The 14,890-nt window shown below is 41.3% G+C and overlaps 1 protein-coding gene and 1 pseudogene across 2 annotated transcripts; both read right to left on the bottom strand.

The window, feature by feature from the left end:
- Nucleotides 1-572: 572 nt before the first annotated feature.
- On the bottom strand, nt 573-10,641 carry LOC149829026 (uncharacterized). Of its 2 annotated transcripts, none has more exons than XM_090017869.1 (4): nt 9,659-10,641; nt 9,074-9,211; nt 1,094-1,342; nt 573-939 (listed from the first exon to the last, which is right to left on the bottom strand). In XM_090017869.1, exons 1-4 carry the CDS (start codon nt 10,535-10,537, stop codon nt 826-828), a joined length of 1,380 nt encoding a protein of 459 aa, XP_089873995.1. In that variant the 5' UTR covers nt 10,538-10,641; the 3' UTR covers nt 573-825. The 2 variants fall into 2 exon arrangements, with proteins under 2 accessions (XP_089873995.1, XP_089873996.1); XM_090017870.1 differs by having other exon boundaries at nt 1,094-1,333.
- Nucleotides 10,642-11,312: 671 nt separating this feature from the next.
- Nucleotides 11,313-13,985, bottom strand: LOC149829025 (pentatricopeptide repeat-containing protein At2g03880, mitochondrial pseudogene; annotated as a pseudogene).
- Nucleotides 13,986-14,890: the final 905 nt, after the last annotated feature.

Raw genomic sequence — 14,890 nt, 5'->3', positions numbered from 1 at the left:
TAATTTTTGTATTTACAGAGCTACAGGTAAGATTCTCAGCACATACGGCATAGGCCCAGAATTCTTTTAAAATCCCAAAATCTATCAGCAGAACCCAACAGTTCAACGTATCCATGATATCTTCGTCAATGGGTAGTTGGTAGCTGCACTTTTTTTTTCACACCAAAGACAGCAAGCACACTATCACAACACGAATCATATTTGCTTCATTTCTGTCTGTTTGGAAACAGGGTAGCTGAAGAGGCAACTATGATATCCACACATCATCCAAACAACTTCAAAAGTGGATTAGCAAAGTACTGGCCGGTATTATGATGGTGCTCCCAAACAGGCAGGTGGGAAGTAGCAAATCCATAGAAGTGGATTTCATAGTTTCTTCTGCAGCTACCTTTGACTGCTAGATTCCAAACAGGGCCTCAACTGCTTGGGGGTAAGCTATATTGCAGAGCCTCAATCTCTCCTTGGTCCCACCACTTGAACTGGGGTTTCTCCTTGGTAAATATCGAAAAAATGAAACCATTGAGAAGCTAGTTTTTAGGCGATATCTTGATCATCTCAATACCACATCATCACTGCAGTACCCCCATCACCCATCTATTATTAATGTTGATATTCTTCTTTTTCTCAAAGAAATATAGAACCAGAGAGCAGATTTATGCCCGGTTCATACAGATAGAGGGAACAGTAAAACTTTAGAATCTTATTCTTAAAGTACAGATAAGATAATTCATTGAAAAAAAAATCAGCATAAATACATACCATTCAGATTATCAATTCCAACTGGCATATGGACAGAAAGTTGTACAATCTGCAGACCTCTCACAGCTACAGCTCTGCCATGGATTCTTCGTCCCGGGTGGGCTCTTCATAAGATGCATATGCTTCAATAATGGCCTCATAGACTTTAATCCCTTTCAGATATACCTCCTGGCTAAGGAACTGCAATTGCATTAAAGATGAGTTGGCATCAGGCCTACAATATCTGGCTGACTGAAGCTAGAATGAGTCCACATGCAAATATGCATTAAGAATTTAAGATAAACCAGAGATACATTATCCAAAGCCGAAGGCGATAATGTGAACATGGTCATACCTCATTGTGGTCATGCAGCAGTATTGGAGTGTTTGCCATGGGAGAGAAACCAATAGCTGGTATTCCCTTCTTGCGAAAATAACGCGCATCTGTTGCTGCTGGAAATATCTCAGGTTTGCTGAGTTTTCCATCAGCCTTCTTCACAGCTCTATCCAGTAGCATCCACCATGGGCTGGAACTGTCTGTTTTAGTAATTGTGGGATTCCCAAACTTGTCATGAACTGGAGCTTTCTGCTTGAACTGCCCTAGCTAAGAAAATGTTATTAGCACTATTATACACCTAAGTTTAAAGTTTAGATCATCTTTTTTCCAAGACAGTTGCTAGTTTGCATTTTATGCAACTATCAATCCAACAACCGCAGAAAGTAAGCAGCACACAGAAGTATTCCAGAACATAATATCAACTTGACCACTAGAATTTATTTAGTCTAAAGCACGTCAGTTTAACTTGCAGATCCTAGACTCTTATAGTCTTCAAATAGAGGAGTTAGAGTTGAAAAGAGAGAGAGAGAGAGAGAGAGAGAGAATATTGAAAGTGGGAGCCATGCTCCCAATGGCTAGAAGTTCTAGCCGTTGGTTTGACTGTCCCCATATATATATAAATTTATATTATAAAAATATATATGTAAAATATATTATATATATACAAGTAAATATGTACGTATACATGTATGTATACGTATATACAATATCATATAAACAACTATATATGTACAATAAGAGGAACTTCTCTTTCACCTTCTACTTTAGTAAGGACTAACTTGGGTTTCAGATCGGTCTCATCCACTAGTCCCCATAACCCTTTTCCCCATATGAGGTATTTCATGATTGAAGTCCATGCTACATAATTGAAATCATTGAGTTTTATGGGTTTTATGGTGACATGCTCATTGTCATCCATTTTTACAAGGGCTCAAGGAGATAGAAAGAGAAGAAAAGAATACAAAAGAGTAGGCAAGGTGAAGAACACGAGCACTCCACTACCAAGTAAGTATCACCCATCTATCATTTGAAAAAACACAATCACGATCTCACAAGTACTTGAATAAAAGACACAAATGAGCTTCAACCCCTCAAAGCTTTAAGTGGCATGCTTCCCAAGGCACCAATAAAAAATGCAACTTAATCACCAAGCTTTGATACCATGTAATGAAATGGTGATATTCAAATATCACAACCAAAGTCCATCAAATAAATACCTGTCACACGGACTCGGCTAGGGAGGTGCCGCACCCGAGTCGACATGCCCTGACACGGGTGCAGACACGGGTGCGAAATGAGCACGGCCCAGACTCGGTCAACATTGAGTCGGACTCGGTCAACGAGTCGAGGCAGAGTCCGTCCTCACTTTGGACTCGATCAACATTGACTGAGTCCAAAAATGTCCATTTTTGAAATATGTTTTGGATCTGGTTCAGGTCCAGATCTGGACCCGGATTGAAAATTTCTTTCGAACCCTAAAAGGGGGTTACGACAGGGGGAGGGGCTTACCCTGTCGATTTTGCCTCCCCGCATCCCCTGCAGCTTACTCACGCCGGCGATCCACTCCAACTACCGTAGCCGCAGGCGACGCCAGCCACCGTCTCCCCCTTTCCTCCGTCAACAGGTATGCCCCCCATTCCCACTCTCTCCTCTTCGTCTGGCAGGGGGCTCCCCTTTCCTCATTTTTTGGCAGGTGGCGGAGCCCCTTGCCGGAAAAAAAAAATGAAGCAGGGTGATCCGCCCCTGCCTCGTTCTCATTTTTCGGCAGCCCCCCCCCCCTCCCTGCACCCTCTGCTCGCAGAAGAGGGGTCCCTGTGCCTCCGATTCACATAGGAGGGGCTCAACCCCTCCTCGTTTCCCATTTGTCTGGTAGGGGTAAGAAGGATGAGTGGGGGAAGGAGGGGGCTCGACTGACAGGCCGGGTCATGCCCCGTCGGACAGAAGGTCGAGCCCCTCCTCGTTTCCATTTTGTTCGGCAGGTGTAAGAAGGAGGAGTGGGGGAAGGAGGGGGCTGGGCTGACAGGTCGAGCCGAGCCTTGCCCCGCCGAACAGAAGGGAAACGAGGAGGGGCTGAGCCCCTCCTCTGTGAATCGAAGGCAAAGGGACTCGTTCTTATTTTCCGACACCCCCCCCCCCCTCCTTGCACCCTCTACTCGCAGAAGAGGGGCTCGGCCCCTCCTCGTTTCCCTTCTGTTCGGCGGGGCAAGGCTCGACTCGGTCTGTCAGCTGAGCCCCCTCCTTCCCCCACTCCTCCTTCTTACACCTGCAAGGCACCCCTGCCAAAAAAAATAACGAGGCAGCGGGCTCTGCCCCTGCCTCGTTCTTATTTTTTGACAGCCCCCCCCCCCCTCTCCGTGCACCCTCTGCTCGCAGAAGAGGGGCTCGACAAGGTTCAGCAGGGGCTTGAATTAGAAGATTCTATTTTATTTACTTATTTTCTTTTTAGTTTTCACTTTTCAGATATAATGGCAAGTTCTAGCGGTAGTGTCAATACATTTGGTTCAAGTTCTAACCTTGAATTAGAAGATTCTCAACCATTTTGGAGGCTTGTGACAAAAGGGATAAAAGCTGGTGGTGGTGGTGGTAGTGGGAATGTGCAATTTCATTATAATCTATGTAAGACTGTTTTCACAGGTTCTTATACGCGTGTGAAAGCACATCTTTTGTATATTCGTGGTCAAGAAATTAGGGCATGTTTTGGGGTTGACAAAGACATGTTAAAGCAATTAAAGAAAGAACAAGAGGAAGCTGAAAATAAGAAAATTGCAGAGATCAGAAATGATTCGATTAATCTGTCTTTTCCTATTACTAGTGATATACAAGAAGAGCTTTTTAAAAAAAGAAATATGGAAAGCAATAAAACAATACAAGTGTCATTCAAAAACATGGCAAGAGCAGAAATTAATAAAAAGATTGATCGATTTTTTTACTCAAGCTCAATTCCTTTTAATGTAGCTAGAAGTCCATACTGGAAAGATATGATTACATTTTTGGCTAATTGTAATTTGAGTGGTTATGTGCCTCCTAGTTCAGAAAAACTAAGAAATGTCATTCTTGCAGAGGAAAAAAATAGAATTGAAGACTTATTAGAGACCAAAAAATTTGCATGAAAACGACATGGAGTGTCGATTGTTTCTGATGGGTGGACTGATATACAAAGGCGACCACTGATAAACTTCATTACTTACTCACTTAATGGGTCAATCTTTTTGAAGACTGTTGATGCATCTGGAGAGTATAAAGATGTTGAATATTTAAAGAGATTATTTGTCGAAATGATAAAAGAAGTGGGTGAAGAAAGTGTGGTGCAAATCATTACTGACAATGCTCCAGTTTGCAGTCGTGTAGGAATGAATTTGGCAAGTGAAGATACATATTCACATATTTTTTGGACTCCTTGTGCAGCACACAGTTTAAATTTGGCACTTGAGAGTATATGCAATTCATCAAAAGATGATGCACATGCACATGCACATGAAATGTGCTTATGGATTAAGAAAATAGAGCATGATGTTCGAAATATTAGAAATTTTTGTTGTAAACCATCATCATGCCCTTTCTATATTTAATAGGCATTCTGATCTCAAGTTATTGAAAGTTCCTGAAACTCGTTTTGCTTCTCTCATTATTATGATGAAAAGAATTAAGCAACTCAAGAATGCATTGATGATGATTGTGGCTGATCAAGATTGGGTTTTTTATCGTACTGAAGATGATGTCAAGGCTCAAGCTATCAAAAAATGCATCTGTGATGATTTTTGGTGGGATAAAATTACATATTTTGTTGAATTTACAGAATCTATTTGAGAAATGTTGAGAGAAGTTGACAGAGATGCACCCATGCTTCATACAATTTATGAAATGTGGGACAATATGATTGAAAAAGTTCAAAGTATCATTTTTAAACATGAGAAGAAAGATATCGCACTTGATGATTCAGAATTTTACAATCATGTACATTCAGTTTTAGTGAGAAGATGGGATAAAAGCAATACACCTTTGCATTGCATGGCACACTCTCTCAATCCAAAATACTATGCAAAAAAATGGTTGACAACAGGTGTTGGTCGTGTTTCTCCAAATGAAGATCCTGAGATATCAAAAAATAGAATGATATGTTTGGAAGGACTTTTTAATGATCCTCACATGTTTAAGGTTGTAAATAGTGAGTTTGGCAAGTTTTCTACTGAGAAATTTGATTCTTTAGCGGCACTCGTGGCAAGCGACAAGGAAGATCCCCTTAACTGGTGGGCAACATATGGATCAGAGACACCAAATCTGCAACGTCTTGCAATAAAGTTGTTATCTCAATCTACTACATCATCTTATTGTGAAAGAAATTGGAGTACATATGCTCAAATTCACAACATTAAAAGAAACAAGCTCACTAGTAAAAGAGCAGAGGATTTGGTTTATGTTCACTCTAATCTACGATTAATTTCTCGCCACACCAAAGAAGAGTATAGGTACTTTTTTTTCTTTGTATTCAAAGTTTTAAGTTAGATACTAATATAGTCATTTTTTGATGCAGTGGTGGACCATCCAAGAATTGGGATGTAAATCCAGAAGATTTGACTTGGAGGGAGAACATAATTTGCATACTCTCAACATGGACTACATCGATCCTGTTCTTCCCTCAAATTCAGACGATGAGGCAAATTTATGATAAGTTTTGTTGTTTATCACACTCACAAGCTTCTTTATGTGTTATATTTTGGTAAGTTTGTGTTGTTAAGAATTGCTTTTTTATTTTTGCTTTAAAATTTACAATCTTTGTGTTAATTTATTGTTTTTATATATATATATATATATATATATATATATATATAGCCGAGTCCCCGTGTCCGAATTTTTTGAAATTGCGCCGCACCCATGTGACATAGATAAATACACAAGTGGACAATCAACTAGAGAAAAATTCACAATGGAGTTCACACACAAAACCCACAAAGGAGTATTCTCACAAAAGAGAAAAAAATATTATTTTATTAATGAAAGAAATGTAAGGAATGCATTACAACAAATGAGGGGTTTCACCCCTTTTTATATACAACATGGAACACCCTAGAGACGTTGGAGCTCCAACAGCTCTAAATAGAGCAGTTGGATCTGTTCCAATGTCTCTGTTTGACTAGTCAACATTAAGTTGACTAGTTCAAATAAAACCAAAAAATCTAACCAAAATGAAACTAACCTAACCTAATACTCAGTTATACTATATATATATATACACATACAATTTAACATGCACCTCCTTTCCACATGACCTACATGCAGAGTGGGACAGTCTACAAACAGATGCTGCTGCTAGGTTTACAAAAAAGATACAATTTTAACCTATCCGATCTGGATCATCTACATACATGGGAGAGTCAGATCCAGATGGGATCAGAACAGCCGAAAAAATTCAAAACCCACATCCTGGATCCAATCGATTTGCAGCCCTAGTTTCCAGTAAGTTACAAAATGAATTCTTGTGTGACCTGACATGCACAAAGATACAAGGGTGAAATGCTCTACCTTTTGTGTAGCACGGTTGCATATTTCTCTCTAGCAGAATGAATGTATGCCCTCGACTGAAAGCTAAGGCAGGTCCTAATGAAAATTTCATTGAAAACTATTACTTCTGAAAAGATATAAGTTATCTGTAGGATATTGTCATCATTTTCACATTTTTTAATCATATGAAATCTAACCAAGATAAAACTGGGTCTATTCATAATGTTAGTAAGGAAATACTCTTCTCATTATGTTCGGATGCACATTCATGTAAATGATTAAGATGTCTCAGTTTGTTGGTTTGTGTGCTACTTTTAATTTATGGATTGCTTTAAAGTTTAATCTATACCTATACTCATGTTATAGGTAAAAATAATATACCTACAATAGGACCTCTTGAATCGTGAAAAGGAAGACCAAATTTGTTCTTGATTATCTGGCAAATGTAAAAAATATTTATTAACAATGGGCTTTGATAAGACAGCCACTTGACAGTGATGACAAGGTTTATTATGCTATACATGAACAGCACAAACTAAAACTTCGTCAGTGGTTTGCCCTTAAGAGTAAAATACCCTACTTTTCTGAACTTGGACTACTTTCATTACATCATGAGACATCATTTGTACACAATGAGAGGCGACAATCAATAATAATGCCTGTCATTATATATTGTTTGCAAATAACAATAATATGAAATCCCTTCATGGCAGTCATGGTAGAAGTAACAGATTTCATGGTCAAGAACATAGTAAAGAGACATTTAGTGGTGCCTGTTGCCTGATCACTACTCACTACTCCAATGTTAAAAAAAACTTTAATGCTCATCGAGGTGACAATCTTGGTTCTTATGGCAATAATGTGAATTTCATGTCATATGAAGAAACTCCAAATAGTAGTGATTACGGCAGCAATATTAGTGAAGGAAATTTGAACAATGTCGTGGCTGAGGAACATGGAATTGACGTACAAGTAAATCTTGTAAGTGACCATTACAAGCAGGATCCAATGAATCAAACATGGAACTAATGACATCTTGTCCAGTAACAAGGTTGATCAACATGATCTCCTCAACCCTAATTTCAGCATCGAAGAGGCTATCCCTAGTGAAGATTGCAACAACAATATCATTAATGCTTATCATCTCTAATAATCTCACTTATGCAGTGAACAGTAGGAAAACCAACCAGTTTTCAGAAAATTTAGGTATTTTTCCTTGTGTCCATATAAAGGTAGACATATAGTAATTATAAGACATGGGTCCACCCACCTTATTTACTCATAAAGGTTCCATTCGTCTATCTTCTTCTCATGGACCTATGGTATTTGAACAATGTTTTTCCTGTTCTAAAATTCTATAGTAATTTAATTTCTATTAATTAGTTATATAAGACAAGGTATAGTAGTTATTTTTATTGCAACCCCATTTTCTTGAAAGACTAGTGCACAAAAGCCATGCCCATTAAGAGGAAGCATCATGGAGAACATTACTTTTGGATCCAATTTTGATGAGAAGAAATCGATATATATTAAATGTAGTTATTAAAGATGTCATTGCATATAGGGGTGTCAATGAGTAGGTTTTGGTTCGAACCCAGGTGGAACCAGACCCAAACCTGATTTGAGATGATGGTACCAGGTCCGGCCTCGGGTCTAATCGGACCCACCATAAGAGAAACCATACCTGGATCCTATAAGGATTACATGAACCAGAACAGGACCATACCCGGTAAAATAATAATTTTCAATATTTTTACATTGAAAATTTGCGGATCATAATCGGAACTCGAGTCGGGCCCCGGTCTGGTATGAAATTTAACAAACCATACCCGGCTCCATATATTAATTGGACCCTTCGGGTCCGACCCGGATTCTAATCGGGCCTTCTTATTTATCACTAAACCCTGACCCTATAGGGTTTGGTAACCTGGCCCAATGACACCCCTAATTGCATGGCATCACCGTTTGGGTCATTGCACTATAGAGTTTCTCAATATCTTTATTGAATTCTGTTTTTGATCAGTTTGATGTCAAAACTCTGGAGAATCATAAGTTTGTTATGGTCGCCAACTTGGGACATATTCCAGTCTTCCTTATCCTGTAGGGATGATGGTGGAGAATTACTCATCCCATTTATTTTATACTCTGGAGACAACTGAATAGAGCATCAAGTTACTTAATGAGTGATGAAGAGGAAATAGAGATATTATTAAAGGTGGTTACAGTTACTAACAACAGTGTTGTACATAGAAATTCATGAATAAAAGTGCTTCATTTGCTGTATATATCATTAATTGTCTGCCACATGCCTTAAATCGTAGCACTCCACAATAAAGCAGAAAGAACATAAAAGTTCTATTCCACAAGATATTCATACTCTACAAAGAGAAGCTCAAGAATTACAATGACCAATAAATGATTAGAACACTATAGCAAATACACATTCTTGCAAACAATTGCAACACTATCCTCACAGACAAAAGCATGCTGTCTTCATACCTCAAAGGTCATATTCCTTGAGGAAGGAGCCCATTCCTCTGCAATTCGTCTTTCAAGATCTTCAGGATTGGCAGTAGGTGGGACCCGGATATCCAAACCCGCCTCAGCTTCAGATGGTTGAAGATTCATCACAAACCCCTAATGCAAGCAAAAAAACAGCATTCTATTCAACTTCCTATAGATGAAAGCACTCCCCATAAAAAATTGATCAGCGAAGAAAACATGTATGACTACGTTATGGATATCCAATGAGGGAATAAAAGACCACCAACGATTTGATAAATGGAAAATGCACCACCGATTTCAGTTTCAATTTTCAATCATATTGAATCAACGAGTAAAATCTATCAATAAAAAACCACTAGCAATTTGATAAATGAAAGAAGCACCGCCGAGTTCAGTTTCAATCAAACTGAATCAACGAGTAAAACATAACATTGTGGCAATGAAAATTCTTAACACCAACGAAGCAGATTATCCCAAAATTCATTCTATGGAGACCACCCATGAAAATCAAAATCGTATGACAACAGGAAGAAGATGCAAAGAAGAAGCAGAATTAGAAACAGAGAGCAGAATTCATACTGTGGGTGTCGGAGTTCCGGCCTTGAGGAACACAGGATTAACCGAAACGACCTCGCCCGCAGCCCGCAGGCCCGCCTTCACGAGCTGAAACTGCGACTCCCTGAACCTGGAGATACTCTCCAAGCTCTTCTGCAGGTTCTCCATGGCGCTGCCGTCGTAGAGTTTTGATCCGTGGCCGGGCGGCCCGACCGCCTTGATAGCGAGCCACCACGGGCATCTCTCTCCGTAGAAAACCCTAAATTCCTCCGTCTCCGATGCCAAACCCTCGTCCAGAACGATCCCCACATTGAGCCCCTTGAACACCTCCGACTCGACGAACCGCTCCACACCGTCGTGGCCGCCGATTTCCTCGTCGGGGACGAAGGAGAGGTAGACGGAGCGGTGGGGGACGAATCCGGCGTCCCGGAGGCGGCGGACGGCCTCGAGGTACTGCATCCCGACGCACTTCATGTCCTGGGAGCCGCGGGCGAAGATGTTTCCGGCGGAATCGATGGCGGCGGAGAAGGGGTGGTGGAGCCACTTGTGGGGCTCGGAGGGGACGACGTCGGTGTGGGAGTTAAGTAGGATGGTGGGGAGGCGGGGGGCGGATCCCGGCCATCGGAGGAGGAGGAGGGGCTTCCCCGGAGCGAACTCCAGGGTCTGGGCTTCGAGGCCGATGGACTCCGCCTGAGAGAGGATGAACGCCTCGGCTTCGGCGTAGTTGGGGGTGGGCTGCGAGGTGTTGATGCGCAGGTACTCCTGGAACCGAGAGATGATCGCCAACGACGACGACGACGACGATGATGATGATAATGATAATGATGATGATGATGATGGTGGTGGTTTTGAAAGGAGGAAGGAGAAGAGAAGAAGGAAGGTGAAGAGGGGAAGGGAAGCCATGGAAATACAGTAGAGAGAGCGAGAGAGAGCGAGAGAGAGACTTCTGGAACTCAACCTTCTCACTCTCAAGCGTTCTCTCTAAAGCTTAGCACGAAGAGCAAGAGTGAAACGATAGGGTAGAGGACGGATTAAAGTGATATGTCGCATCACCCGTCCTTAGTGCTTCGGCATCGTCACTGTCCACCATCCGTTCCCTTCATCACTCGCCGTTGATTTGTGCAATCAAGTGGGCCCACATAGATGCTGATAGCGGTTGATCTCTTGAATCAACGATCAAGATGTCAAAACACCAAATGGGGGTGATTTGGCATGTCACCTGATCGGCTATTGCTTTGTTTGGTTCGGAGATTCTCATGACATGAGAAGATGACGATCATCACTGTAGAGTGCGGACCCCACAACAATTAAGTGGGTTGGGTAAGCACGACCCGATACCCACCCCCCGCTTCTAAGCTTCCCAGGCTTCGCTAGAAATGGCAAGGTTGTTAAATTCGGTTCACTAGGTGAATCGGTTTAAAAACCAAAGAATCGAATCAAATCGAATCGGAAGATTTTTTTATTAAAAAAAGAGAGATAAAATTTGGAGTCTGAATCTGATTCTACTTCAAAATACATAAAAACTATTTGAAAAAGACAACGGGTCAGGACACGTCATAAAATAACACTGGTGAAATAGATCTTAATGTTTCCAACATGAGGCAGCCGGAAACCTACAATTCATGAATATGTACAACACTTGCAAGTTCCTACTTCCTACATATTTCTCTGCAAACCATTTTTCTTCAGCTAACAAGATGGAGATGTTATAGTATTAAATTGAGCTATATAATGAGCTTTCTTCACCATAACAAGAGCTAAATACAATCTGAAAAATAAAACACAAAGTGAAAGAAATAAAGCACAAGTGTTCTCTCCATGCTACAGATTGTTATCTGTACAAAATGCATCTTTAAAGAACTGTAAGCCCAAGATATTAGGCCATCCAAACCTGTAGCAACCCGATCAAACAAGAGATGCTCCATCAAGTTTTGCTCATAAGAACTAGAGCAAGGAACCCATACTTTTGATAGGTCGTCAAGCGGATCAAGGACACCAAACAGCTGTAAGTGTAATTGCTCTCCACATGATCTCTTTGGCGGTAAGCATTATGTGTTTTCCGGACGCCAAGATGGAGATATTAGAGTCGAAACCTCAAGATGATGTTCAATCAATTTCAAGCTTGCCAACATTGGACAAACAGAAAGTTTATAAATTGTAATGTTTGACAACTTGGTGCATGGCCTCACAAATCTGGTTCCAAAGTCTCCTTGACGGATTCGTGAATAGGTCATATGGCTAAAAAACCCAGGATTCTAGTGATTTGCACGTCACCATTTCTGCACTGAACTTAGCACACCAAAATGATAATTACATAATACAATGATTCTAGAGACCTTAAGGGTCTTCAAGATTTTGACAATCCCCACAGTATGTTGCTGATAAGAAAATTCAGGAAAGTGTGTCCTAGTTCACATTGTTACCAATAATCCCCGCAGGAGCAAGCCCCATCTTTGAAATGATGGAAACGAATGGCATCTCTTATTACAATAATCTTGTTTTCACTCTTTGTGACAAGTTTAACAAAATTGTGACAATCCCCACAGATCCTAAGGTTCTTCATGATCCTAATGGGTTTCTCTTTAATAGTGCTAATCATCCCAAAAGCAACCGCTAATTTCTCACTGTGATAGCGGAGTGAATCTTCTTTCTGTTCATGTTCAATATCATGCAGCACGAAATTTGTGTCAGGAAGGTAACCGATGCTGCTTATTCTCTGAATCAACCTATTGATCTCATTGCTGATAGCTTCCATCTGAGGATGTGACTTATCACCTAAAGTAAATGCATGCAACTTTTTGTCAACCTCAATCCAACTGCATCCAGGCTCTTTTCTCACCCCCCTGTCTCTCATGGATTTCCTAACTCGAGAAACAGCATCCCATTTGAAAGAAGCAGCATATATATTTGACAAGAGTATGTAGGTTCCTTCATCATCAGCTTGCAGTTCAAGAATGCGGTTTGCAACATAAGCTGCAAGCTTGACATTTCCATGTACTCTGCATGATCCAAGAAGCGCTCTCCAGATAACAGCATCTGCTTCACATGATGTTTCATGAATGAACTTGATTGCTTCATCAAGCTTTCCAGCACGTCCAAGAAGATCAACCATGCAACCATAATGCTCTATTCCAGGTTCTATCCCATAAAGCCTGCTCATCGATCTATAGTAATGCCATCCCTCATCAACCAGACCAGCATGACTGCAGGCAAACAGAACCCCAACAATGGTAATATAGTTGGGTTTCATCCCTGACTTCAGCATCAGCTCAAAAAGATGGAGAGCTTCCTTGCTGAAGCCATTTTGAGCCATACCAACAATCATTGTACTCCAAGAAATCACGTCCTTGATGGCCATCCTAGAAAATGAAGTGTTTGCTTCTTCAAGACTCCCACACTTGCAGTACATGTCCAGAAGTGCATTGCTCACAATTAGATCCTTTTCAGACTTGACAACATGCGCATGCACCTGTCTGCCTACCTCTAACAGCACTAAGCTAGTACAAGCTCTAAAAATACTGGTTAAAGTTGCCTGATTCGACATGAAACCGGCTCGTTTCATCTGCTTAAAGAGATCAACAGCTTCATCACCTTCGCCATTCTGAGCAACGGCTCCAATGATTGAATTCCATACAACCAAATCCCCTGTAAGCATTTCGTTGAAAACACCAAATGCATCACTCAAGCTACCCCATTTAGCATATGTGTCGATCAAAGCACTTCGAACAAAGACATCCGATTCCAACCCACTCTCTATTATACGGCAGTGCAACTGCTGCAGAGTTCTCAAGTCTTGACAAGCTCTAAGAACAGAAGAAAACGTGAACATGTTTGGTCTCGTTCCTTCTCTATACATCAGGACTAAAAGTTTCACTGCTTCATTATCAGAACCATGACCAGCGTAGGAAGATATCATGGTCGTCCAGGAAACAACGTTTCTTTGAGGGATTTCATCAAACACTTTGCGCGCTTCAGCCAAACAATCGAATTTAACGTACATATTGAGGAGATTGTTGAGTAGAAACGTATTAGGACGATACCCATTCGAGGAAAGGTGATGGTGAACGACTTTACCTTGTGAGACTGCTCCACCGTCGATGCAGCACTTGATGAGCTCCGTGTAGGTGAGATAGTGAGCATGAACGCCACTTTCCTCGAGCAAATTCATCGTGGCGATCGCTTTCTCGAGGTTTCTCTGGTAGCAAAACCTGTTGAGATCGTTAATCAAATCCGAACAATTCCTTCTTATGATCGGAACGGCTTTCATGAAGGAATTCATCGACTTAAGCACAGAGAGCTCACAAGGACACGAACCCGGTGTCGCATCACAGCCGAGCCACTGGGTTTAGTCCTCCCCTTCCTCACCTAATGCTTGTCTGGGTAATGGGTCTAGTAGGGTCAGCCCACCAAAGACCAGAGGTAATCTCGGGGCTCAGTAGAGGTGCCTCGGTCCTGAATAGACCGAGTACTATCGAATCCAAATTGATAGAACCAGCGTATAGTAAGGTTTGGGTTAAGTCAGACCCAAGGGGTTTGGCGTAGTGAGATGTAGGGATGGCAGTGGACTTGGGGAAAGCGGGGCCCCGCCTCGCCCCATTTGGACCGGGGATGGAGGGCATGAAACGGGGATGGAGGCAGGGATGGACCAACACTTTCCCGGGGATGGGTTAAGTCTTGCAAAGAGCACAACTGTTTTTTATAGTTGCTACTACCATTGAGATTTGGAGAGAAGGGGGATCCTACCCTTTTTCTTAATTACATCCCATTGGGACCTTCTAAAAATCGTACGTTTAGGTAGGGGTGTCAATGGATCGGTTTTGGTTCAGACCCAGGTGGTACCAGACCTGGACCCTGTTTTTGGGTATGGTATCAGGTCTGGACCTGGGTCTAATCGGTCCACTATAAGAAAAACTATACCCAGTCCCGATAAGAACTACATGAAACAAACTTGGACCATACCTAGTAAAACCATAAATTTTATCATTTTTACATTGAAAATTTGTAGGTTTTGATCGAAACTCGGGTCGGGTCTGGTATAAAATTTTACAAACTATACTCGTCCATGTAGTAATCGGACCTTCGGGTCTGGACTCGGGTCTTATTATTTATCACCATACCCGGACTCTATAAGGTTTGGTTAGGGCTGGGTCTGGGTAAACCAGGCCTATTGACACCCCTACTTTTAGGGTGTGTTTGATTCCTTGTCCGAGCTTGGACCGAAGATGTGTTCAGGATAGACATGACAATTGTTTTCTA

This window comes from Nuphar pumila, chromosome 9 (assembly GCF_984573655.1).
Source record: "Nuphar pumila chromosome 9, dmNupPumi1.hap1.1, whole genome shotgun sequence".
Lineage (NCBI taxonomy): Eukaryota > Viridiplantae > Streptophyta > Magnoliopsida > Nymphaeales > Nymphaeaceae > Nuphar > Nuphar pumila.
This window is presented reverse-complemented; position numbering and strand designations above follow the sequence as displayed.

Excerpts from the sequence above, each read along its gene's own strand:
- LOC149829026 (XM_090017869.1), bottom strand. The coding sequence starts at position 10,537 with ATGGCTTCCCTTCCCCTCTTCACCTTCCTTCTTCTCTTCTCCTTCCTC. Across the intron at positions 9,212-9,658 it reads CCGGAACTCCGACACCCACA|GGGTTTGTGATGAATCTTCA; the intron begins GTATGAATTCTG and ends TGCTTGCATTAG. Across the intron at positions 1,343-9,073 it reads CAAGGAATATGACCTTTGAG|CTAGGGCAGTTCAAGCAGAA; the intron begins GTATGAAGACAG and ends ACATTTTCTTAG.